This window comes from Fonsecaea nubica (assembly GCF_001646965.1).
Source record: "Fonsecaea nubica strain CBS 269.64 chromosome Unknown Scaff8, whole genome shotgun sequence".
NCBI classification, from domain to species: Eukaryota; Fungi; Ascomycota; class Eurotiomycetes; order Chaetothyriales; family Herpotrichiellaceae; genus Fonsecaea; species Fonsecaea nubica.
Window position 1 is genome coordinate 105,490 of NW_019173681.1, and position 24,062 is coordinate 129,551.

At 52.9% G+C, this 24,062-nt stretch overlaps 10 protein-coding genes across 10 annotated transcripts; 1 reads left to right on the plus strand and 9 right to left on the minus strand.

The window, feature by feature from the left end:
• Positions 1-53: 53 nt before the first annotated feature.
• On the plus strand, positions 54-3,586 carry AYO20_01887 (hypothetical protein; the record flags this gene model as incomplete). Its single annotated transcript, XM_022640193.1, has 2 exons — positions 54-419; positions 473-3,586. The coding sequence occupies 2 exons, from the start codon at positions 54-56 to the stop codon at positions 3,584-3,586; spliced, it is 3,480 nt and encodes a 1,159-aa protein (XP_022503693.1).
• Positions 3,587-4,360: 774 nt separating this feature from the next.
• On the minus strand, positions 4,361-7,417 carry AYO20_01888 (hypothetical protein; the record flags this gene model as incomplete). The annotated part of the gene is made up of 1 exon (XM_022640194.1): positions 4,361-7,417. One exon carries the CDS (start codon positions 7,415-7,417, stop codon positions 4,361-4,363), a length of 3,057 nt encoding a protein of 1,018 aa, XP_022503694.1.
• A 381-nt stretch (positions 7,418-7,798) lies between these two features.
• On the minus strand, positions 7,799-8,491 carry AYO20_01889 (hypothetical protein; the record flags this gene model as incomplete). The annotated part of the gene is made up of 5 exons (XM_022640195.1): positions 7,799-7,837; positions 7,973-8,046; positions 8,097-8,148; positions 8,199-8,267; positions 8,336-8,491. The coding sequence occupies 5 exons, from the start codon at positions 8,489-8,491 to the stop codon at positions 7,799-7,801; spliced, it is 390 nt and encodes a 129-aa protein (XP_022503695.1).
• A 519-nt stretch (positions 8,492-9,010) lies between these two features.
• On the minus strand, positions 9,011-9,679 carry AYO20_01890 (hypothetical protein; the record flags this gene model as incomplete). Its single annotated transcript, XM_022640196.1, has 1 exon — positions 9,011-9,679. The coding sequence occupies one exon, from the start codon at positions 9,677-9,679 to the stop codon at positions 9,011-9,013; it is 669 nt and encodes a 222-aa protein (XP_022503696.1).
• Positions 9,680-10,150: 471 nt separating this feature from the next.
• AYO20_01891 (hypothetical protein) lies at positions 10,151-11,011 on the minus strand (the record flags this gene model as incomplete). The annotated part of the gene is made up of 1 exon (XM_022640197.1): positions 10,151-11,011. One exon carries the CDS (start codon positions 11,009-11,011, stop codon positions 10,151-10,153), a length of 861 nt encoding a protein of 286 aa, XP_022503697.1.
• A 1,438-nt stretch (positions 11,012-12,449) lies between these two features.
• AYO20_01892 (hypothetical protein) lies at positions 12,450-14,151 on the minus strand (the record flags this gene model as incomplete). The annotated part of the gene is made up of 4 exons (XM_022640198.1): positions 12,450-12,700; positions 12,750-13,661; positions 13,745-13,776; positions 13,835-14,151. The coding sequence occupies 4 exons, from the start codon at positions 14,149-14,151 to the stop codon at positions 12,450-12,452; spliced, it is 1,512 nt and encodes a 503-aa protein (XP_022503698.1).
• Positions 14,152-15,780: 1,629 nt separating this feature from the next.
• On the minus strand, positions 15,781-16,959 carry AYO20_01893 (hypothetical protein; the record flags this gene model as incomplete). Its single annotated transcript, XM_022640199.1, has 2 exons — positions 15,781-16,590; positions 16,780-16,959. 2 exons carry the CDS (start codon positions 16,957-16,959, stop codon positions 15,781-15,783), a joined length of 990 nt encoding a protein of 329 aa, XP_022503699.1.
• Positions 16,960-17,543: 584 nt separating this feature from the next.
• Positions 17,544-19,213, minus strand: AYO20_01894 (hypothetical protein; the record flags this gene model as incomplete). The annotated part of the gene is made up of 4 exons (XM_022640200.1): positions 17,544-18,200; positions 18,261-18,635; positions 18,693-18,835; positions 18,895-19,213. The coding sequence occupies 4 exons, from the start codon at positions 19,211-19,213 to the stop codon at positions 17,544-17,546; spliced, it is 1,494 nt and encodes a 497-aa protein (XP_022503700.1).
• Positions 19,214-20,285: 1,072 nt separating this feature from the next.
• Positions 20,286-20,732, minus strand: AYO20_01895 (hypothetical protein; the record flags this gene model as incomplete). Its single annotated transcript, XM_022640201.1, has 1 exon — positions 20,286-20,732. The coding sequence occupies one exon, from the start codon at positions 20,730-20,732 to the stop codon at positions 20,286-20,288; it is 447 nt and encodes a 148-aa protein (XP_022503701.1).
• Positions 20,733-21,273: 541 nt separating this feature from the next.
• AYO20_01896 (hypothetical protein) lies at positions 21,274-23,298 on the minus strand (the record flags this gene model as incomplete). Its single annotated transcript, XM_022640202.1, has 4 exons — positions 21,274-21,786; positions 21,838-21,983; positions 22,040-22,089; positions 22,154-23,298. 4 exons carry the CDS (start codon positions 23,296-23,298, stop codon positions 21,274-21,276), a joined length of 1,854 nt encoding a protein of 617 aa, XP_022503702.1.
• Positions 23,299-24,062: the final 764 nt, after the last annotated feature.

The following is a 24,062-nucleotide window of genomic DNA, read 5'->3' on the forward strand; positions in this document are numbered from 1 at the left end:
TTTTCAGAAACAGTTTGCGCCTACATGGCCTAAGGACCATTTATTCTGAGGTCATGTCTCTGAGCAGTGACCGGCGCCTGTACAACAAGGACAACATCGTTGTCTCGAGAATGCCAACGGGCCTTCGAACTCGAGATACCCCAACGCCTGGTCGTCGCTCTGTCGCTCCATCTTCGCCACACTCTTGCCCTCCTCAACTCGTCCCATTGAAATCGAGGTTGAGATCAGCACATTCGAATGCATCGCCTGTGACTCCAAAAATTTTGGATGGTGAATCGAGGAAGAGATCTTGGGTCAATAGCGCCTCTAAACATTTGGGTTTGTCGAAACTGCGACTTGAGTCGAGCTTTTCACAGGAAGGGGTCATGAGCGCGAATCCTACCGCCGCGACCGGGGCGTCATCAACAAAACGACTTAACGTAAGTAGGATAGCGAACTGTCTCCTCCGTTGAAATGCTAATATACAGCTTAGGTACACGCGCACAACTTGTCCGGGAGTTCTCGCTCACCTTTTCCTGCTCCTCTGAGCCACCCATGCCATCAAAGTCCTCCAGAAAAACCACTCCCAAGCCTTCCTGTTGCAACTGTCAAGTCCAAATCACCTGTTCGCAGGTCCCTTATCGACTGTGCTGAAAGACCTCTTCGCCGATCTCTGACCCCTCCTGGGGGCGGACTTCCACAGCAAGAAGATTGGCCTGCGATTGAACCAACCAAGGCCGGCACAATTCCATCGGGGTCAAGCCAGTCTCGTATCAAACCAAGTCTGAGCGAGAGTTTGTATGAAGGCATGCGGGCACTGGATTTGCAGGACGACAAGGAGAAGATTAGTCAAGCAGAATACAACGTCAAATTCGAAAGGAATGTTGCTGCCACCAGCGATCTCGAAGCGATGTCAGATGCAAACCGTATTCGGGAGACCGATTCGGCAGTCACGGCTGACGGTAGTGGCCGTCCTCTCTCATCAAGCCAGCTACCAAAACCTCGTGAATCTCTGCTTCGGTCATTGTCTCGCCATGTCGACTCCCCTGTACCCCGTCAAACCAAGACCTCAGCGCTGCGACTTCATCAGGCAAAAACGATCGCAGTATCCGTTGCAAAGAAGCCAGAAAGTAGTGCTCATGTTCCTTCTGATTCCGAGAGGGCCGAATCTGCCTCTTTTTCACGTTCCAAGCAGTCTTTTCCTGGAGGCCCGATCCGTACAAATTCTCGTGGTCGTTATGGGGTCACAGGGCGAGGCTCCCCATACACGATACCTTCCCGCTCAAAGTCGGTTCAAAAGTCAGCGACAAGAGCTGGGACATGCACTGAGAGAAGAACATTTCGGAGTCCAGCCACCAGTCAAGGTCTCGATCTTGCCCAGCATGGAGCCACACATCAGCAGTCTTCAGCGAGAGAAATGAGTCGCAAGAGTTCCCTTCCTGTGCCGACTCGACTTACACGTCCATCATTGGACGAAAGCATCGAAGGGATCCTGCGCCAAAGCTCTCCTTCAGAGCCGTTCATGAATTCCATGGTAGGCAAGCATCCCGTGGCGGATGACGTCCCAAATCATCCTGTGGAAGCATTTGCCATCAATGGAGTCAACCAGAACAACGATCTTTCTCAAGCTATCCCCAAAGATAAAGGCAAACTTATGGACGTCAAAGAAGTGCTATCCACAACGGCTCCTCGCGATGACGAGTCCTTCGTTGATAGTGATGGGGAGTCAGGAGTCAGCATCCATGGCTACGATTCTTTTGGAGGCTACCGAGTCCGACGTATTCTGAATGGGTCTAGGATGGGTCCGACTCTTCGCATCACGGACTCTGCAAGTCGAGTGCTGCTGGGCCAGGACGACAAAAACACATTGAACAAGCGAAGTCCCAAGTCTGCTTTGAGACACAAGGGAAGCGCTCCTGATATTGGCTCTCCACGCATGGCGAAAGACCAGATCAGACGATCCAGCGCCATCTTCGGCCGCTCGATGTCTCTTGTCAGAAACCTCGCAGATCGGCCTTCAAACCAGCTTAAACATGCAGACCAAGACGAGACTCGGAATCTCATTGGTGAGGATAGCTCTGTGGACACCGTTGTGCGAGCAGAGCTACCTGGTAATAACATCGATTCTGAACATGGCTTGCTCGTGGACTCCCACATGGACGTCAGTGGCACAGAACGGAACAAGGAGGCCTTTGTTTCCCGGACAACTCCAACCTCTATTCAGAGTGACTGGCCCTGCAAAGACTTTGCAAGTTTCGAACTGCGATCTGACCATGATGCTATTGCAGCGAAACAGAAGAGAAACACCCCCAGCAGTGCGGCTGGTGGACTTGTCACGAAACGTCCTACACCCGGCTCATTGTCCCGGCCACCTACCATTGTCTTGCGTACCGCCCCGAATAAAGAAACAGCACCTTTCTTATTCCAGGACCTTGGACAAGAGCAAGCCAAACAGGAGAAACTTGTCAACGATCTCGCGAAAGCGACACATGACGAGGCGGCAATAGTTTCGGGGCCTCAAAGTACTACCCCTTTTCCACCACGTACTTCGTCACGGAAGCCCAAACCACCTCCAATCATTGTCTCTCCACCTGAGCGTCATCTTCCTGCAATCAGCTTCCTCCCGCAGCGAGCACCAAAAGCATACGCGGTCAGCCAGGATAACATCAAAAAGCCACGCAATGTAAAGACCTTCTCCCAGAGCATCTCTCCCCGCACTGACTCCGTCAAGGGACGGAAGATATCACACGTGCTGGCACATAGTCCCTCGAGTTCCAGCAAGAAGAAAGTCATCTCCAATATTCGAGGCCTGTTCCACAAGAGGTCGGTGGAGTCTAATAAGGCAACAACGGCTGTCGTTGAGACCACCACCGTGTCGGAAGAGGTGAACTCGCAGCCAGGTAGGCCAGCTGGTGCGCCCGGATCTCTACGACGCAAACCAGTCCCAGCTTCAGCGTCAGCAGATGCGGATGATAAGAGGGCGAGTCCACCACTTCAAGTGAATGCTAGCGGCAGTGGGCAACCAGGACAAGTTAGCCCGAAGTTGACTCAACCTGGCCTACCGAATTCCGACTTTCCATGCTTCCCTTATGGAAGCCAGGCGACAGAACCACGCCTTCCGCTCGGTCGCACGGACTCAAGAGCACCGAAGCGGAAGAATCCGTTGATCAGCCCGACTACCCCTTTCACGGCAAACCTCAACACATCAATGTATCCAAGTTCGCCTCTCCCAAGCAGTGCAGTTGCTGCTAACGCAACGATCAACAAGATGGTCTCTCCCACCACTCACGCCCATCCACAAGCACGATCGCCAGCAACTTTATCGCCAACCATTCCACAGACACTAGCCGCCACAACAAGCATGACCCACTCTCTCCTAGATCTCGCGCGCACCTCGACTGACCCTAACCGCAAGGCACACCTTATCGAACTCTCAAAGTGCATGGTTGAAGTCGTTGGTTCGGCCAGAGACGCGGAAAAGGCAATGGAGAAGGCCAGGATGGAGGCGAGCCGCGCGGAGTGTGCATGGTTGAAATGTTTGAAGGAGATTGGACAGATGGAAGGTCTGGTTAGGGGTCTGATTGAGCCCGAGACAATGAGGAAGTGAAGTGGCTAGGGTTCAGCGAAAAGGGGACGACATGGACGGCCAAAGGAGTCAGTCAATTGCACGCGCTCTGGCCATATCAAGAATCAGAAAACACTTTAAAGGAGATAACCGCAACCAAGCAGCGATGGGGATTTTGTGCCCCTTTTCCTTATTGAAGTGTCTGCTTCTACTGAGTCCAAGCGAAAAGAAAACACCTAGAGAAATGGTTCCCTTGTTGTTGGAAACCCTACTACATCCTTACTGCCAGGATATCTACGGAACCTACTGTGGCTGGTGATGGTGAAACAAGGAGCTGGTTCGAGGTTCCCGAAAGGTATGTACCGAGCTGGACTGTTTAGATCATGATACGACTTGTGGGACTGCGACAGGCATGAGATGCTTTTGAAAGAGAGAAAATGGGTTCACATTAATTAAGTAGTGTTTGCTCAAATTATGATGGTTTGAAAAGAAGAATAGGTTGATGAGACTATTCCATTCTCGTAGATTCCCTTTTTCCTCTTCTCTGCGAAGGTTCTGTATCCAATAAAAAGAACATAAGGAAAAGAACGCCCATGTTTGTATATCCCAATTTGTCCAGCCTTGTCTCGCCGTTGACGCTATCCTCCTACCCTTCGAACCGGAAGGTGATCACCAATCATCTGCTTCTGACCACCTCGAACGCCATCAGTATTGCTATAGTCCTCCTCGACGTCCATGTGCCGATTGGTCTGCTGCTCCATCGCGCTTCCCCCCATAGTCACCACCGTTACCCACCACGGTCAAGGTCACAGTATATCAAAGAACCTTGGAGCGACTGGTCCTCGGGGATGGTGTGCGTTCTGACTGCGGCGTACCTAGTGTTTCAGCCCTGGCGAAACCCATATGCTCGCTGAAGAGGCTCGCGACCATGGCAAAGTCTGGATGGTCCGATGGAATGGGTATCCGCGTCGTGTCCGTGACCCCTCTCAAGGCTTCGGGAAGGTCTTCAACAAAGGACTCCGAAGGGGTAACAGAGGTGAAAGAAACTCCTTTTAATGGCCGACCTCCCGCATCGGTGGGTTGTGTTGTCGTTGTCGTAGTCCAGTCCGTCACAACAGATGTGATCGTTACGGTGCTCGCAGTCGGCACGACGAGTTGCGATACGTACGCTGAAGCGTCTCGGAGAGCACTTCGCCAGTCCGCCGCGGCAGACAGGGCACGAGTGGCACGCAGTTGAATGCCTGTTCCCAGATCCCTTGATCGATCTCCCAAGCGGAGACTCTCAATTGCACTCCTAATCCACGGGGCTGTGAGAGCGCTGACGCCAGCCACGCCGCCGGAAAACACCAGCCATTCGAGAAATTCGCGCTGCGTAACGGTGTTCCACACTGCCAGGGTTGCGTCCTCGAGGGAACACGAGATGTACTTCTCCCGCCGGGCTTCGGCGACGGCTTCAGCCAGGGTCTGAGCCGGTGGTTGGGCTTCTGGATAGGAGAAGAGCGAGGCCTCCTGAGCAGACATCCATTCGCAGTAGATGTTGGAGGGAGCCACTCTCGAGTAGACGGTGACGAATGCACCACTCTTGGGGTCGGCCCGTTCAGCTCTCTCGTCTTCTTGCGGACGACGCCCGTATCTCTTCTCCCGAATTTCTCGAATTTTGGTCTTGAGGACCATGGTCGACCACTCCGTCCCTGGAATCGGTGCCAGGTCTGCAACGGCACCCCGTGCGGCATCCGTCTCTTGCAAGTCGTACGGGTACAGATTGAAGAGTCGCTGTTCGGCTTCTTCCCGGGTGAGCTCTTGCCCTGCTGCTCGTGCCGCCTCCTGTGCTTGTTCGAGTTCGAGTACGTCGAGGCCATGCGGTACCACGGCTTCGACTCGTCCAAAGCAGGTCATCTTGATCTTCAACTGATCACTTGTCGGAAGAGACTGGGCTTTCTGCGCGTTCAACCGGTAGGCATTGACGCAGATATTTCTATCCACATCTTCTCGACTCAATCTCGTGCCCTTGGGCACGTGGGGTGCGATGCGCACGACAACGCCGTTGACACCTGCGAAGCGGATGCAGAGATGCAGACTGCCCGCCATCTTGATCAACTCGACAAGCTCGAGCCATATCTCAAACCGCATTTCGGCCCCTTCGTCCCTGACTTTCGACGACTGTCTCCATTTCGGCACGAGAGGGTCAAAGAATGGAGGCGGGAGGAGTGGCTCCAAAACGAGCAGCAGATTGGTAGCCATCTTCCGAGCGGCAATCTCTAGATTGTCTATATGCTCGTAATTGTTGGGAAACTCTGCGCTTGGGAAATAAGTCTCGCCGATCTTGAGTTCCTCCAAGCACTCCGCCTTCTTCTTGTTCCGCACAAAGGCATCGTAGTGGAGATACTTGCGGTCAATGTCTTCGAGTGCGCGAACCTTGTCGTCCGGGATGCTGAAAGCCGTGTGCTTGAAGATGCGCTGCTGGAACCACTCGGCAATAACGCCGTGTACGAGATGTCGTCGGTATTCCCGTTTTGTGAAGAAGTTGCGCCAGCCGTACTCACACCCATCTGCGATCCTTTGGGTCATCAGCATCAGTGACAGGTATTTCGTGGCCAACAGATGCATGGGCCACGCCTTCTCCTGTTCTGCTGTAAGCCCGAAAGCGAAGTGATCACCGCAGAAACGCGAGATCCTTTCTTGCAGGACTATAAAGAGCGCGCCAATCTCGTCGAGATCCAGCGACCTGGGTACCTTTTGGACGTCTGCAAATAGTTGCTCCGCCAGTACCACGGGGTCATTGGGATCCACAGCGCCTGGCTGGGGAGTTCTGCTTTGGGGCGTTGAGGGACTGACGACCGTAGGTGATGCCGTTCGTTGACGCTTCGGTCGGGGTCCGGTGTTTCGCTGCGAAACCAGGCTTGGGGAGCGCTGTGCAGCCCTTGGTGTGCGAGGAGGTTCAGATGATCCAGGGGTTGAGGAGCAGCTGAAAGTTGGAGATGATCCTTGGGTACGTCTCGCAGCACGCTCACGCATATAGCGCTCATGGTTATCCCGATTGACTTTGAGATGGATCCGTCGGAGCGGATTGGGTGGTAGATCTCCGGGGACATCATCGTCAAGGTCTTCGTCGTCATCGTCCTCCAAATCTCCATCAGACTTATAGGCTTGATCGTCGAACGGTCTGGTCTTCCGTTTGCGCGCTGCGGTTTTTTGTACTGGCGGCACATTGATTTCTTCCTCTTCACCGGAAGACTCGTCTTCGACTGCCGCTCTGGACGTAGGTGCGACTTTCTCTGCAGATACGGCTGACAGCTCATCCTCTGAATCGTCTTCTTCTACATATGGCTGTTCGTCCAAAGGCTTTGGTTTCCTCTTGCTAGTCTTGGGTTTGTCGCTCTTTCGAGTTGTCATTGCTACCGCCCGGGGAGGACTCGAGACGAGAAATCCTATCTGGCCTCTCGGAGACTTGTTTGTTTCGCCATCGTCGGCGTCTGTTAATGTCTCGGTGTTGTCAGGTGTGCTCTGTGATACACTGCCTTCGGCACCTTTTCCGTCTTTCTTGTCGGCCTTTGGCAGTTCTTTTGTGTGCTTGGTAGTCGCAGGCGTTTTCTTAGCTGGCGTGGCTCTGGCCTTGACCTTGGTTGAGGTAGATTTGGCTGGAGTACTTCCCACCTGTGTCGAACTTGTTGCAACATTCGGGGGCGCTGTGGTAATGTTGCGGCGAGCTGTTCTGGGAGCTCTGGGAGTTCTTGCGTTGCCGGTGGCCCCTTGGGTTGCAGCAGCAGAAGCGCTTGCGGCCGGAGTCGACGGCACTGCAGGCGTCCTTCTCATGGCAGATGGCCTTGTCATTCTCCGAGTTGGGGTCGCGGTTGGCTTTGCGCGTGGAGCCATGGTGGAGTCTCGAGCTCTGCAACGTGATAATGGTGGATACCTTTCCTCAGTAATCTTTCAAGGGGTTTGGACAAGTATCGGGTCATCAGAAACAAAAGAGGCCAAACGAGTTGGGTGGGAATATATGAGGGAGAAATGAGTATAAAGCATGCAGCGTGGCCGTTCCGGAAGCGGAAGAAAGAATCAGCACCGTTTTCATCCAAGATTTCATTGTTATTTTATGAGAAGATTGTCACTGTAATTTCTGTCGCTTTGATTCTCGGCTCGACCAAAGCCAGGGAGCGGCAGGGCATGCGACAACCCGAAGTCCGTTGCTGCAAACACATCCTTTGACAAAGAAGAGAGGCCTGTCGTCCAAAGGTCAGGTTCAATCAAAATCGCTTAGTCGCGACCTAGAGCTTTGACCCTGAAGTCTCGCTCCTGGAGCAACAGTCAGTGACAGGAGTTCAGCAGCGCCAGTGTCCTACATGCCCCCTCACAATGCTGCGATACACTCAATCTCAACCTGCCTGCTGTTAGCCTCAGCCCATGAATGGATCAGTTGGGGAGCATTACATCTGTCTTAAAAGGGAGCTCCTTGACGCAGACACAGGTCCGTGCTGGCTTTGGGTCCGGAATGAACTTGGCAACTGTTTTGGGTCAGGCAGGCATGTTGAGACGAGGCTGGGGAACCACGCACAGGCCTCATTCATGGCAGCATAATCCTCCATGCTTGTCAAGTAGATGTTCATCTGGCCCTGGTCAGTGCTTTTCCCGGTACGTGGTCTGGAAGCGGACACACCTTGAGAATCTGTTCGAGGCTGCTTCCGGCTTCTTCCAGGATGGCTTGGATGTTTTCGAGCGCTTGTTTCTATAGGCAATTGATGTTAGTCAATGACGAGATGGCATCACCAGCGCCTTGTCCACGAGAGCCCTCACCGTCCTGTCTGCAACGGATCCTTCCACCATCTTCATCGTAGAGGGAACGATGCCAATGTTTCCGCTGACAAAGATGGTACCATTGTGGATGGTAGCCTGCGAGAAGAGGTTGGACTTGAGTCCTTTGTCTGACGTTACCACTTGTTTGGGAGCCATGTTGGATGTAGACTTGTGTGTGTGAGAGAGAGGAAGACAGAAACACAGGGGTTCGGTTCACAATAAATCCAGAACAGAATACGACAACAGGGAGAGAAAAGTCTAATCATCAATGGTATGATTGTTGAAGTTTGTGTTGCCTGCGCCCTACGATACGACGCCGGCATCGCAGCAGCAGCAGCGCAGCGCGTATAGAAATGCGAGAGACGGAGAATCGCGGCTGCCCCACCAAAACGGACAATTCCTGCGCCATCCAAGTCTTGATTGACACTGTTGACCACTCACTCACGCTCTCACTGCTCCATCACCACCATCACCGCCGTCGTCGCCGACACCTTCCTCTCTCATCCATCATTCACTCATCTTGCTCATGAAGGGCCTCGACGTCTTTGACACAATCTTTCCGCGAATACACACAACGCCATCTGCCACGATTCCCCATCCACCTTTCCTCTCGCCCGCCTCACACCCTCCAATCTCAATGTGCCATGCCCCAAAGACAAACCGCCAAAGACTCCTTCATCGTCGCCCTCGACGTCGCGTGACGGGCACGAATCCATAGTCCGCCAAGTCCTCACGCGTCCTTCGCCCAATCTCGGCGTCGCGAAGCTCCCTCTCCCTTTGTCGGTCTCTAATCTGTTGTTCTTCCTCTCGCTGTCTCCTTCTCTCAGCATACGACTCGGCCTCCGCCCGCAGACTTGTGAGTCTTTCGTTGGCGATAGGCATTTGCATGATGCTCTGATAGTCCTCCATGTGCCGTGTCAACTGGTCTTGTGTGCCAACGGAACGCTCGTGGAGTGTGAGCCATCTCCTTCTAAATTCATCGGTCCGACGTTCCTCGATCGCCCTCCTGTCCTCGAGCTCCTGCTGGTCTCGAGCGTATACTCCGTCCAAAATCTCGTTGAGCTCACCGAAGCTCCAATGGCCATCCCGAATCCGCTGTCCTCCAGGGCCCCCAGATCGGGTCTCTCGGAAACCCACATAGCGTATGTCGTCGTCTGCCAGAAAGATTCCTGGTCTTCGCAGCCCAAGTGCCCAAGGATCGACGCCCACCCTCCAGTGCGACGTATGGGTGAAGCCGTCAGGAGTCTGATATGCCTCGTAATCGCTGATCGGTACCCAGTGAGTTCTTTTGCAGGGACCCCATCCTTTGGTGACGGGGATCCTTCGTACTTCTCGGAAAGACATGTTTAAGGAGGTATGCGATGGTGTTAACGATGCAACCGATAGCAGTGTGTAGAAAGAGTCAATTGTTCTGTTCTGATCATTGATCCAGGAAAGTGGAAGCTGCACAGAAGAAATACCTATCGCAGGCAGATGTTGTGGTGATTCTCAACAAGACCACCGGCCAAAAAGGCGTCAGTGTTACACCAGTGAGAAAGCACAGATATGACAAAAGGCATCCAATCAAATGCTCCAGTCCTGGTTTTCCAGACGAGATGACCTTTTTGCACCAAAATGGGCAAATTGATACGGATGACCTTGGACTTGACTTCAGCAGAGGCGGCTCTTCCAGTGGAACCACTGCTTTGCCCGGGAAATTGACGCACAACGATTTGACGGGATGCCAGTGCGGTCTCTTGGTCGCTGCTCAACCTGAGACTTCCCCGATTGCTTTGCGCCCTGCTAAGCCTTAGCCATCCTACACCCCCAGCCATCTCACTTCGTCAGAGATCTCAGCCACGATTCAACCCTGGCCTGTAGGGAAACTCCATCCTCGCCTTCGTGCTCCCCTTCCTGTTCTCTTCTTAACAGCACAGGGTCTTCGGGATCCCAAGCCACCACCGAATTCAACGCCCGGCTCGCAGCAAGAACACGCCCGCACCCACACATCTCAACAGGCCGTGCACAGATGTGTAAATCCTGGCTCATTTGTCGATTCTCATCTCTGTTGGGGGGCTTAGCACTCCACTCTGTGTTTGAGTCAAGCCAGTGGATTGGGGAACCCAGTTCTTGACCTTGTGAGGTGGCTTTGGACATATCTGGTGGGCCAGGCGCAAAGAGGTTATCCTGCCTCGGGCTGTAGGTGCGTTGCCTCCAGCCCTCACTGATACCCTCTTCAATGATCTGGTCCAGGTTAACGTTCACAGTGTTGTGCAACGACTGTGCGACTGATAGAGGAGCGGTGAGGCCCTTCGACCTTATCTGTCTGTCTTCTTCAACTTCTCTTGTGAGTGCTTCGAAGCATCTGCCCACCGCCACTGAGGGAGTGCGGAACCCGGTATCCTGTGCTCCAAAAATGCCATCGTCGACGGACAGAGGAATGTTTGCGGGCAACAAGCTGATAGTTGAGGCCCAAGGATGTGGCTTGGGAGAATACGGTATTTCAGCCCTCAAAGATTGTGAAGCTTCTTCTGTTCCAGCCTCCAGCCATGATCCGGGAGTGGTGGCCAGAGCACCCAGATCAAGAGTGCTAGCGAATATGTCGGATATCGATTCAGATCTGCCATGTGCCACCCTGGCTCTGTGGCCAGCGGTGCAGCACTCCTCGCCTTCCTTCTTGGCCTCTGCCTCTGACATTTCGTGTCTGCGCCCAGATCCAGGCGATCAACCCTGTCTTCAGAGCCCACCTATCAAAGACACCACCTCGCTGAAAGATCTTTCCGCTTCACGATAAAGCTGTCGATGCGGATGGATAATACCACCCGAGGCCGAGCGGAAAGAAATTGTTGTTTTGTACAATTCGTCCCAGGACTGTGATCTAACGGCCCAAAGCTCCAGATCTCGCGGCGAACAAGAGAGAGCAAACAACATGGACGATGAAAGCCAGGTGAGATGAAACAGTCAGTGATACATCAGAAGGAAGAACAAAGGCGAGGAAAGAATATTGACTGCTTTGCCGACCCGACGAAGTGAGTTCTCAAGATCTGCCCATCTTCCGGCGGAGGCGGAGATGGATCTGGAGGCTGAAATAACGAGTTTATCCTTGTGGTCTGAAAATAAACAGCACAATGCAAGCGCATAGAGTGAGTGAGTTAGAGGCAAGAAAAGATCAAGCCCGGAATGAAAGGACAACATCCAGCTGCTGTTGTTGGACTGTTCCGGACCTCGCGTGCCTCAATCGGATCTGAAGCCTCTCTGCCGATGCTGCTGTGGGTGAGTCGATCACAGCGGATGGGAGGGCCGGTGGTGACATTTCAGAGGGCGATGAATGCATTCATTCATTCATTCATCCATTCATCCATTCATCCATTCATCCATTCATCCTTTCATCCACCCATTCATTCATCCGCTCATTCATTGACTTGTCTTGATCCAAACATGTATTCACAACTTCCGTTCGCACGAGTCTACTGACCTTTCATATGTCTATTCACATTCTCACTGTGCCCACGACATAGGATCCATCCCATCTAGTTCGGTGATATGCAACAGATGCATTTCTCGTCGTAGACATGTGCATAACTGCGCGTTCCCAAGGTCGGTGATGCACTGAGGATCGAGCGCAGTGGTTTCCTCTAACAGACGCCGGTGTCTATATCCGGATTATGACCATCATCTCTCGACCCCTTCCCTACGCTCTTGCTGGGCCGCTTTTCCCAGTCCCCCAATAAAATTGTCGGCATAATCTCCTCGAGGTTCTCTGTGCTGCAAAGTTAGATTACCCAGCACCCCAGGCAACAACCATTTGTCGATATGATGTCCTCGGTTATTATGCGAAGTGGTTTGCACAGACGCATTGTCCTGGCAGCAACTGGGAGCTCTCATGTCGACATCCGCGCCGTACGGGACTGCCGATCAAGGCGTCTGCGATTCCAGAGTCTTGGAAGGAGAACCATGCCAGAAGGCTCTTCGACAGCAATGTTGTATCATCACGGGATGGCCACTAGGACCATTCTAACGAGTTTGCCGTTGAGTCTATTCTGGTGCTGCGGCAGGAAAGAGTGCTCAGGCACATCGCCGCATATGGTCAATACCCAACGATTGAGGATAGGATAATGAAAGCCGGCGATGCTAGCTATTCCGGTACGGGCGCAAAGTTTGACCTCTTCCGAAGAGTCAGACCATACTTCATGAAGATGAAGGGCACCGGGAGCATGATTGAAGCCACAGCTCCAAGTATGGACGTCGCAGGGCCAACTCCAATCGAATGATACAGGGGTCGTGCTGCCAAAGGGAGACCTGCGGCAAGGATGCTGCGTAGGAAGGTGTTGGCAGCTGTAGCACTGGCGGCGTAGAGACCGTAGACGTCGACCAGGTAGTTGATGCCTGCAAAATATGTCAGCCTATCTCACCGAAGGATCTGGGATATGCCTACATTGCTGAAAGATGACGTTGAACCCACCACCAATAAACATGGCAGCAACCACAGGGAGTGGCCAAGGGTGATTGGGAGCAGCAGTCCATGCAAACCAGAACAGACCGACCACCATCATGACAGCACCGATTGCTAAAGGCGGCAGCCTTGCTTCAGGGACTGGTCGTCCATTGGAGGCCCTACATTTTCGAATATATCGAGGCTGATTCCCAAGATTGACACCGGTGGCGCAAACGATTCCAATGAACATGCCCAGGAAGGGGAGCGAACCCACAACAGGTGACCAGTGTCGCTGCTCCTCGAAAACGATGGGAAAGACTTGAAGTGTCATGTAGAGGATTGCATATACAAACGACGCATAGAATGCGATACAGGTGACCATCGGCTCTGTCACGAGCATCTTCAGAGGTCGCGACAGCTGCTTGGTGATGATGGACTTGACGTCGACTTTGATCCTTTCTTGGGGGTGGTAGTAAGAATCGTTGCCAGTCTCTCGTCGCATTCGCTGGGCCTTCCATTTCAAAATCACCGGCGGATACATCTCGGGCATGAAGAAGTATGTCAGAGCGACAATCGCGAAATTGAGCATAGCCGTTATATATCCAGTCCATCGCCAGCCCATATGTGGATTGACAAGGATGGCGGCGCCAATTGTTGGTCCAAGAGTCGGACCTCCCACGACGGCCATGCCATACATGCAGACTGCGGTACCGCGAGCTTCCCGAGACCAAATGTCGCCCAAAGCAGCATTGACATTGCTGACCGCCGCCGAACCGAAAAAGCCGCTGAAGAAACGGGTGATGAAAATTGACGGAGCGTTCTGGCTCACAGCAGCACCGATCGAGAAGCAAGCCAGGCATGTCATTGCCGGCAACATGGACCATCGCCGACCCCAGACTTCGCTTGAAGGCCCTACACCGTTGTCAAGTCAGTGGCGTTGGCTCAGGAAGTGGAAGCTCGATGGAGGAGTTGGAAACCAGGCTTGGAGGACTCACCCCAGATCAAGGGCCCGAAGGCGAAGCCAACACTTTACATACAGTCAGATGATGGAGCTCAACAAGAAAACCTGGCTAATCGACACTTACATGTAGAGGGAGACATTGAGGACAACAACCTCCTCGCCCACGCCGACGTACGCAGCTATTGTTCGATTTGCTGGAGCAATAATACTGGAAGCCAGGCTTGCAGAGAAAGCCAGTAAACTCAGCTGTAGAGTGACCCAGGACTTAAACATGGTCGACCAGTTCTGAGGATTTTCCGGATCATCTTGGCCATCCCAGTTGACAAGGATTTCGGTTTTCTCATTCTCGAGTACGACTTTCTTCTCTGAAGGCTGCTCTTCGGCGTTTATGGGAATGGTTCCCACTTCAACATCTTGGGATGCTGAGATATCCCCTGCCATCTGAATGATTCATGAAAGCCAGACACCAAAAACATTGTAAAATCAGAAATGCGGACTTCATCTGAGCTTTTGTACGAGGGAAGGTAATGAGGTGATCGTACGAAAAGACGAACCCCAAAAAAGTATCAACGGAGAATGCCCGACGTGTGGTTTCCGATGCCGACTAACCGTTTGAATATTGTCGTTTGGTCTTTGGACCGCTTGCGTGACGACAGCACATCCCTAACGCCATCTGGGCGGTTGTGGCGGCCGCTTTATTACCGACGAGATCGAAAGGATTGGGGGGGTCCACTCAGGGTAGCGATATCGGGCGCTGAGGGGGCCGCGAGAGTGAGATCGCTCCACCACGGTTGTGGGCATTTTGTGCGCCAGGTTGTCCATAGATGACTGTCTCAATCGCCGCTTGAAAGCAGTAAATTGAGCGGGTTTCCATTAAAAGAAAAGCAGCCGTGTCGAGATAGCTCTCACTGCCTCGAAATAGGGTCAACCACATGCCACCAAGGAATCTTGCGAGGTGACTTCAGCCGATTCCATATGGTGGTTGTCACTTCTCAAGCTTGCTAACCCGACCCAGTGTGTATGGCAAGTTCATGACTTGGAGTCTCACGAGATAAACCATGGCCGTAGCTTGAGGGCGTGTTGAGCATACCTCGTGAGCTATCGTGCTAGCAACGCTGGACGATCTGTCTTGGGGTGTGGTAGATTAGCTCTTGGAGGCGACGTGTCGAAAGACGAGATCCAGCCTCGCGTATCTATTTCAAGTATCGACGACCATGTTTTCGGATCATGATAGAAGCGCACCGGTCTAGTCTTCTTGGTCTTCTGAAAGAGTTCTCACACACGAGGCCGCTCTGGACATCGGGCTGACGTTATGCTTGGGTGTATCACAATGCTACCTGATATTGTGCTTTGTGGTTGGCGCCTCAGCAATCCGGCGCTTGAGACGGAGGCGGAGGCGGAGGCTCGACAAAGCGGACGCTCCGACTTGCTGGGTTCGATGTGAGAACCGACAAGCTATACTGAAGGTCAGTTGAGCAGGGGACACAGGATGATGGATGGGCTCACAGGGGTGCCGGATGAACTGCGACGATGTCCTCCATCCTACCCCGACCGGGGATATTTTCCAGGCACGATTCTCGCGTATTTCAAGACATCTACACCGTGTGAGGGGTGGGGGCGGGAGTCGCTGAGGTGATTGAGGTTGTATCAGGTGTCTGTTGCTTCGAAGAGGGCGATGAAATGTGGTAAGACATATTGATCCGCAGCTGCAGTCAGCCATCAACAATTCGGGCAGGTAGAGACAACTGAACGCTTTGCTGAGTCGCGTTCAGACGATGTGACCCTGGCGAGGGACAAGACAACAGGGATTTGTGAGATGGAGCATGGCATATTAGCAATGAGAACTGGGGGTTGCAGCTACGCAGTGGTGCGGTTTCTCCATGACACGCAGCCACACCACGACGGTCATCGTGAGCAGCCCCGGCTCCAACAGGCATCAGTCTACAACCGCGTTCTATATATGCATACATTCAATGCATTCCAATTGCAGCTCTGTAGGCTGCAATCTCGCATCTATACACCCAAACGGACGACACGGTTCTTCCGCTCCTTGTTCGACCCAATACCGCCTCAGGTCTCCACGGCGACGCTCCTCAAACTCACCTCCTCACCATTGTCACCTTTCAATCTGTAGTTTGTCGCCGTCTTCCAGTCTCTCCACTGTCCTGCATTGACTGGCTCATACAACTTGACCTCGCCTTCGGTCAACACGATCGGGTCGATGACCGTCTCAGGGTCCGGGTGCACAAAGAAGGGGATGCTATACCTGGACGGCAATACGTCGCAGTCTTTGAACCGGTCCAGCGAGGGACTGACCACCCTGTGCCGCGTGGATTTGACGCGGCCGTTGGTGTACCGCTGGAGCAAGTCGGCGATATTGATCAGGACGGCCCCTTGGATAGGTGGCGCTGGGATGAATTTATTCTCGTGTGACGGATCCACCTCCAACCCCCCGACGCCGTCCTGGAAGAGCAGCGTGCACAAGCCAAAGTCCGTGTGGGCATTGATCCTGGCGTGGCCCTGCTGCTCGATCACTCTGCGTTCGATGGGCGGATAGTGAATCAGCCGCATCTGTGGATCCGCTTTCTTCGTGATGCCTTCGAAGAAGTCGTCCCCAAGGTTCATCACCATGGCCAGACACTTGAGCACATTCATGGCGAGGGTCAGGCATTGCTTGTAAAAGTCGTCGAGGGTGGATTTGAACTGGGGAAATTCTCTCTCTGAAGGGCACAGGTCGTTTACGAAGCGACGGTGCTCGTAACATTCCTTGTGATCGTTGATTCCCTCCGCCCCATCAGCAGTGTATCCCTGGTTGACGTGCGCCGACGAGAGCTTATAAGCGAGCTTGGTCGATAAGGGAAGGGAGAAGAACTTTTCGGCCTGTGGAGGAACAGCGTCAGTACTACCGCGACAACCGTGAAGACCAACGCTCCAGCTGAAGCAGAAATGCAGTGCTTGTGCCGGGCGGAGTGGAGAATCAACGCAGACAGACGGACAAGGCTGTCGCGTAAAAGGGGGAGGGGGGTTCCATCGGGTTACACAAGACAGACTCAGAATGAAGATACCGACCAGGGCAAAGATCTCGTCCACTCTCGTCTGAGGAATCCCATAATCCTTCAGATATATAAATCCAACCTCAGAGAACGCATCGTACACTCTTCGCGCTACCTCCTTCTGGTCTGCTCGGTCGCCAGTGAGGAATTTCTCAAACGAAACCACGGGGATGGGTGTTGAGTCTGCAGCTGCCATCCTTGGATTCCCGAGCACGTTAAGAGTGATGCTGTTATATCTTACTTACGGACAGAAGTGAGCTCTGGAGCAGATGTCAACAGAAAGACACAGAGACAGAAGAGAAAAAGGGGGGCGTCCACCACGGCCACACACAACGACGAGTTTCTGACGATAACATGATAACAAGCCTGTCTGCTTGGCCGCGGCCAACTTATCCTATACATATCCCTGCTATTCTGGTTCCCCGCACATGACCATTGGACGGGATGCGGGATGATCTACCAAGGTGAGTGGGTGACTTAAGTCTCCATCCGTAGCAACTATAGGGATGTAACGGCATATTGATAAGAGGGCCGCGGGCAGACCCTTTGCAGGATGAACGACCAGGGTCCTTACGTTCTTTTTACGCGCTTCTCCGCTCGTCTCTGATCATTGCCCAGATATGTACAGGTTCGGGTCTTCAGCTGATCGCAATCATTGTCATTGGGGATGCATGGCTCTTGATGGCTCATCCACGCGTCCCAGCACCATCCCTCCCGCTGCCTCATATCTTTCCAAGCACAGGCTTGGATCCAGATCTCTCCCCCCTGGTACCCCTCAACTCATTTGGTCTTTGTGATAACAACTTCCTCGTTCTCCACATTGCTCGTTACTGTCTTGAGTAACTCGGACCCGACCTCGACTTCCCCCTCAGTTACCGCCTTCAAATCAGGCACGTCGGAATGCTTGACGCCGTCAAAGACCTTGTCCACCTCTTCAAGAGTGAGGCCTCTTGTCTCCACCCAATACCAGAGAACGCCGACCAACATCACAATATCGGCACTGGCATTGATAATGTAGGTCTTCCACCCAATGGCGTCCAGGGCAAAAGGAAACGCCATGGTCACGAGCAGGCCCGACAGCTTCGTGGTCAGCGTGTACAAACCCATGCCAACTGATCTCAGCGAGTACGACAGGACCTCGGGCGGGTAGAGCACCGTAAGCGGGGTGATGCCGTAGGCATACGATGCGTTGTAGAGGAAAATCATGGCTATGGTGCCATATATCCCTGACTTGTCTGTCGAGCTACCATACACTGCCGTGAGTCCCGCCAGGATATAGAATGTGACGACTTGTCCAGCCAGGCTGATGGCACAGAGCGTCTTTCGGCCCAGGGAGTCGGCGAACCAAGCACCCGCCAGAGAGACGACCAGTGTCCACGAGGTCAAGATGATATTGATTTCGAGCTGGGTTGTCGGATCGCTGATTCCAGCTTGTGACTATCGTTCACAAAATATCAGCACTTGCGAGTCCAATCACATGTCCCAAGTAAAACATACCAGCATGTCACCAAAGTAGAAGGTAATGATGTTGGTCCCTGGAAGCATTACGATAATGGAAAATGTTGCAGTGATGATGATGCGCTTCCGGTTCGCTGGGGTGCTGAATGACTGTCGCCAGGAGAGCTGTTGGCTCTTCTCCCAAGCAATCGTGTCGGTTATCTCTCGGAATTGAACGAGCACCACTGGAGCCTCCTTGTCGCCATTGGCGTTGAGCGCTGCTAGCACTTCCAGAGCCTCATCGTGCCGATCATGGTCAATGAGAAACCTGGGTGATTCTGGAAGGAACAGGAGGACAATCATACACAAGATGCTGGGGACAATCTGGACCAGGCTGGGTGTTCTCCACGCCCATGTCGACGAGTAGTGTTGCGTCTGTATAACAAACTATGGTTGAGCAGTGGCCCGGCCAGCAGTCATCGAAATGCTTACCGAATAGCAAACACCTGAAGCGAGAAGGGTCCCGACGCCCCAGCAAGCGTAGTACAGACCTAATGCCACGGCGCGGTGCTTTGGAGGAGCACACTCAGCCACATAGATCGGACATGCTGTCTGGGCCAGTGCTAGTGCCGCTCCTGGGCTCGTGTCAGACAATACGACGCTCCCAGGACGCTTGGTCTCGCTCGACACTTACCGACGATGAAACGCCCAGCGATGAACATGCCGATGTTTTGGGCCGCGGTTTGGATGACGGCGCCAATAAGCGCGAGCACTGCAGAAAGCATAATGCTCTTCCATCGGCCAATCCAGCCGACGACAAATCCAGCCAGGAGGGCAGAACAGGATCCTCCAACGTACGAGATGGCCGTATTCAGGGACTTGGTGGCCGTGGTCAAAGTGAAGTAGTTCTGATATGTCGGCATCACGTTGAGACTGCCCATGATCGAGCTGTCATAGCCCAAGAGGACCGAGTCGACAACCGAGACCGAGACGACGGCGACGAGGAGTGCCATCTGTGACGTGGGGACGAGGCGAGACAGAGGTCCCGCAGGACGAGTCCATTGTCGCATGATTCTCGTTCGATCCCAGCGGGTGGGCTGAGCGCTGTCAAAGACGGAGTGATGTAGCTGATGCCCTGTCGCGTGCTAGAATTCAGACGCAGAGAGCATTGGCGACGCCGAGGACACACGAGATCCGTTGTGCGTGACAACCTTGCAGCAGGGGTTTTATATTGCACGCCAGGGCTCATGCACACTCTCTCCTTGAGATAGCCGATATCAAGCAGATAGAACAGCCCGCGTGCCACCTACCTATTGCCTTATCAAGGAGCGATACTCCAACGTCGCGTCCCCAATGACAAGGCCGACTCTGATCTCCGCATTGGCATACAAGGGGATGCGGTGCGACTATGGTTAGCATCTCTTTCGACCTTGCAGATAGAGCGTAGATCCTTCTTGGAACCCAGACCACGATTGGACAAGGGGAAAATGTCTTACATGTCTAGCTTCAGGCTTGCCTGGCCCAGACAATCGGTAGGAATGATCGACTATTCGAGCGCGATACCAACGGAGACTGCCGACCAGCTAAAGTCACAAGACACGGCAAGTGGCCGCAATGTACAAGAGGTGGTACTCAAAGCCTAGAGTGGTCTTGGTCTTTGGCGATATCAAGTCGCAAGGTCTTTCAGACAAGTAGTTGGGAACTGAAGAGGACGATGGGCGCACGCAAACACAGCTACAAGAAAAGGCGGGGTCCGGAACAAAATTCTGCCTAACACCACCAGCCAACAATCGACATGTACCGAGCACCGACCAGTGTCAACGGTGTCAACGTTGCTGGCAACAGGCAACTAGGCTAGTAGTGCAAGAAATGGTTCTGTTTCTGGTATAACATAGATTGGTGCTAGTACAGATATGCTCACTTAAAGCACCGAGTGGATATAGATATGTCCCAACGACCTTAAATATGGTATGAAGGCCCAGCCATCGCCACCATTCAATGGCGATGGAGACCTCGTGGTACAAATCACGATGTTACTGCCAGATCCTGCATGACTTATCCATCGTAGGGTTCTCCCCCGTTCTTTCAAGCTGTTTTTCCAACAACCGGACAGACCGCACCTTTCGCGGCAGTCTCAAGGTTGGGATGCTCATGCACTTTGTCCTTGTGGTGCTCAAACTTAGCATTTGTGACGGGACAGACATCACCATGCTTTGCGTCGCTCGTCGAGGGATGGTTCGGGGGCAAGACAGTAGAGACAGCGCCGACTACGGGACAGATTCCCTCGTCCATGGCTTGTTGTTCGGGACGGCTCACGATTTTGGAAAGCGCAGGACAGTTTTCAGCGTGGGCGAGGTCTTGGTTGGTCGAGTCGAAGATCCCGGGGTGCTTGTGGAGATTGTGATGATGGTCTGTGGTGGCTTTGGTGACTGGGCAGACCTGGCCAGGCTTGTCCATGTCGAACTCGGGGTGTTTGGGAGGGAGGACGGTGTTGGTGGTACCAACCACGGGGCAAACTTGAGCAGCGGCCATGTTGACAGGATGAATCGGTGGTAGTTACAAGATCAACTTTGAAAAAATCGTCAATAGAGAAAGTGATGGGAGATGCTTGGTATGTGAGAAACAAAGAAAGGAGAGATTTCTAAGGGCTGCAGCAGGCCACACCGTGTCTGACAAAGGCAGAGTGAATGGCTTGGTAACGTGTTGCCAGTCAGCCTTGCCAAAACACAATGACGTAGTGCTTGTCCCTTCGCATTCCCACCCCCGCATCCTAATGGGGAATGTCTCATGGCCAATCACATCTTCGCAGTTGCTAAGCCTGCGGTTAGCATCGGAACAACCCATTGCTTCCCCCAAAACAATAGACGTCGCCATGCCAGCCTTGTCAGTGTGTACCGAGTATTTGTATCAATCTGTGTGCCTTGCAACTCCACATCACAGCGGGAATGGACAAGTCGGCATGGAAAACAAATCAGTAATGCCAGACCCAGGCAGATGCTGAGGTGCCTGTAACGCTTGAGGCCAGGTATCTTCTTAGGTAGGACAGGTATGGAGAGTCCTCATCCTCTATTCGTCATTGGTTCTTCCGCGCCATCTCGATGGCCTTTACCGCTAACGCTGTCGCAACACCTCGACTTCCAATCTTCAGACTGATTTTTCCAGTCTGGCAGAGCCAGCCAATCGGCCACCCGCCATCTTCTTCCTGCAATGCTTCCAGCTTCCTCAAGTCAACGTTATTCTTGAGTCCCATATCAAGACAAGCAATGACGCGCATGGCCAGTTCTATCGTATCCCCTGGTGACCCGATTCGTTCTTGCAATCGTTCACGCAGAAGAGCGCAAGTGCTGCGGTAAATGTCGCTCTCGGGATTGGCGCTTAGAAGGCGGCTGAAAAGGTACAAGAAGACGTCTCCACTAGAGTAGTAATACGTTCCATCGAGGTATGCTCGGTAGAACAGGACATCCGAAACCCAGGCTTTTGTAGGTTGCAATGCGGACAAGTCGTCGCGGCCATATTTATAGAAAAACCGAAGAGCATTGACGCAAACGGCGGGATCGATACGGGGTCGTTTGTTGTCGAAGTATGTCTGTGGATGTCAGTCTTGGCCGCAGGAAATTAACACAAGGACGAAACTCACGAGAATGATGCCATCTCGGTTTGTGTACAGCAGGACCTCATCAAGGATCGAGTGCGCCTTGACGACATCATGGGGCAGGAGGATCATCGCCAGCGAAGTCGTATCAATATCGTCGGGGTGCCTTTCAATGGTATCAATGGGTTTCTCTTTTACGTTGATTAGTTTCTCAGGGGCTAACGAGGTTACGGAGTCTCATCCTCACCAATGTAGTAATTCCATGTGCGCTCGTAGAATGTCAACGAGACAAGATTTCTTAAAGCCCATATTGTTAGCATGTAACACGAAAGATTTCACAGACGGGTGTTTTGAGACCCACAAATCACCAGCCGCTTCATATAAGAAGAGCTGGGCAAAATTGTCTCTCACTTCTCGTCCATCGAGGGTAACAGACCACATATCCTTAGCGTTCCTTTGCAGCCACTGGCGTCCTCGTTCGACTCTATCATCGAAGATGTGGTGTATGAATCGCCTCAACCCTGCAGCATCTCTGTATCTGAGGCATCTGATGCCCATGGATCGTGCCGCGAGGATATTTTCGGCATTGTCGTCCACAAAGATGGCGTCTTTCGGCTTCATGTTGATCTTGTCAAGTACATGGCGGAAGAACCCGAGCTCCGGTTTACACATGCCCACTTGAGCGGAGATGAAGAAGCCATCAAACAAGGTCCAATCGTACCGTGTGTCCCCCTCCAAAGCCTTCCATTCAGGCAAGGGAATGTTCGACATCAAGAAGACTTTTAAGGAGCCGTGATAAGTATTTTTCAAGTCTCGAATCATGCCGAAAACCTCTTGATCAGGACTGAGGGAATCTGCGGCCTGCTTGAATGCCTCTGCGACATCGGACAACAGGAGACCATACTGTCTAGCAAGACCCTCGTAGCATTCTTCTTGTGTAATTACACCTGAGTCATATTCATGCCAGAAGCGAGTTTTGAGAAGCCGGTGCAACATTGCTGACGATATTGGCAGGGCCGCCGGAGCAGTCCAGTTGCACAACACATCACCAAGGTCCATGATAAGCGCCGACACATTGGGTTTCGGCCATTCGGGTGTGACTTTATTGGTCGCTGCTTCACCATTAGAATCCCCAAACTCTCCATGTCCGAGATCATGCACAACAGGCGCGGCTGTAGACCTTTCATCTAAATAGCAGGCTGAATCCTGCCGTGTTGGCGCAGACTTCGGCAACGGATCAGGATCGGCTGCTTCCGAGATTGGTGAATCGACAACGAGATTCGGCTCTGGATCGATCGGGCTATGGTCATTTGCCTCTGTGCTGCTCTGGCCTGAGGAAATATCCGTCACCGCCACTTGAGCCTGGACCTTCGAATCTTGGGAATTTAGTTCCAGACCGTGTGTTCCGTCGTGCTCAGGTGGGTCAGGGAGTGCATTCCCCCCGAGCTTGGTGTAAATCGGGAGCAGAACGCTGGGTTCTATTAGCATTGACTTGGTAGAAGCCATGATGAGTTCCCGAGAGAAGGAGATGGTGAGATAGAGAAACAGGAAACCAGCGATCCAGACGAGCAGTATATGTGCTATTCGGCTGCGGAGACATTGGAACGGCGGTTTCCCATGTTCTGTCCTGGACATACAGTGGGCAAGCAACATTGGCCACAGCTAGCATCTCTAATCTTTGCTCTGGGCATACCGGCCTTGTCCATTCTTTCCCCCGAACCGTGGGACTGGTACCCATGGTCACATCATCGTGAAGCCGGTGTCTTCCAGGGATATCCAGCTGCGTGGGCGCATGCCGCTGGAATTGACGGCGTGAAAGTCGACGCCGGTGGGTCATCAACCTAGACAGTAGTCTGGATGTGCTGGCTCACAGCCATAGGATTGGCCCAGAAGCTAGAGTCACGAAAAGACACCATGATCCACGTAAGGAGGACAGTGAATCCAGTGGAGGAAGGGATGCGGCAGAGGCGAGACTGTTGAATGCAAGGGAATCCTGTGGTGTCATCAGACTGAATTGATAAAAAGGCAGTTGCCTGCCCTAGGGATGCATGTCAGTGGGATCTCGCGTTATTAATGATGCTCTAGGCAGGCAAATGATAGGACGATTTGTTGAACACCTGCATGTGAATAGCCAACGAGATGGTTCAGTGGGAGGAAAAGCAGCTGGAAAGGCATTCCCTCTCAGGCACTCCCGCTACACAAACATCAGAACAGGGCCTCGCATGTTGATCTTCGGGATGCGGGGATGAGTTGCATGCATGAAAACAGTC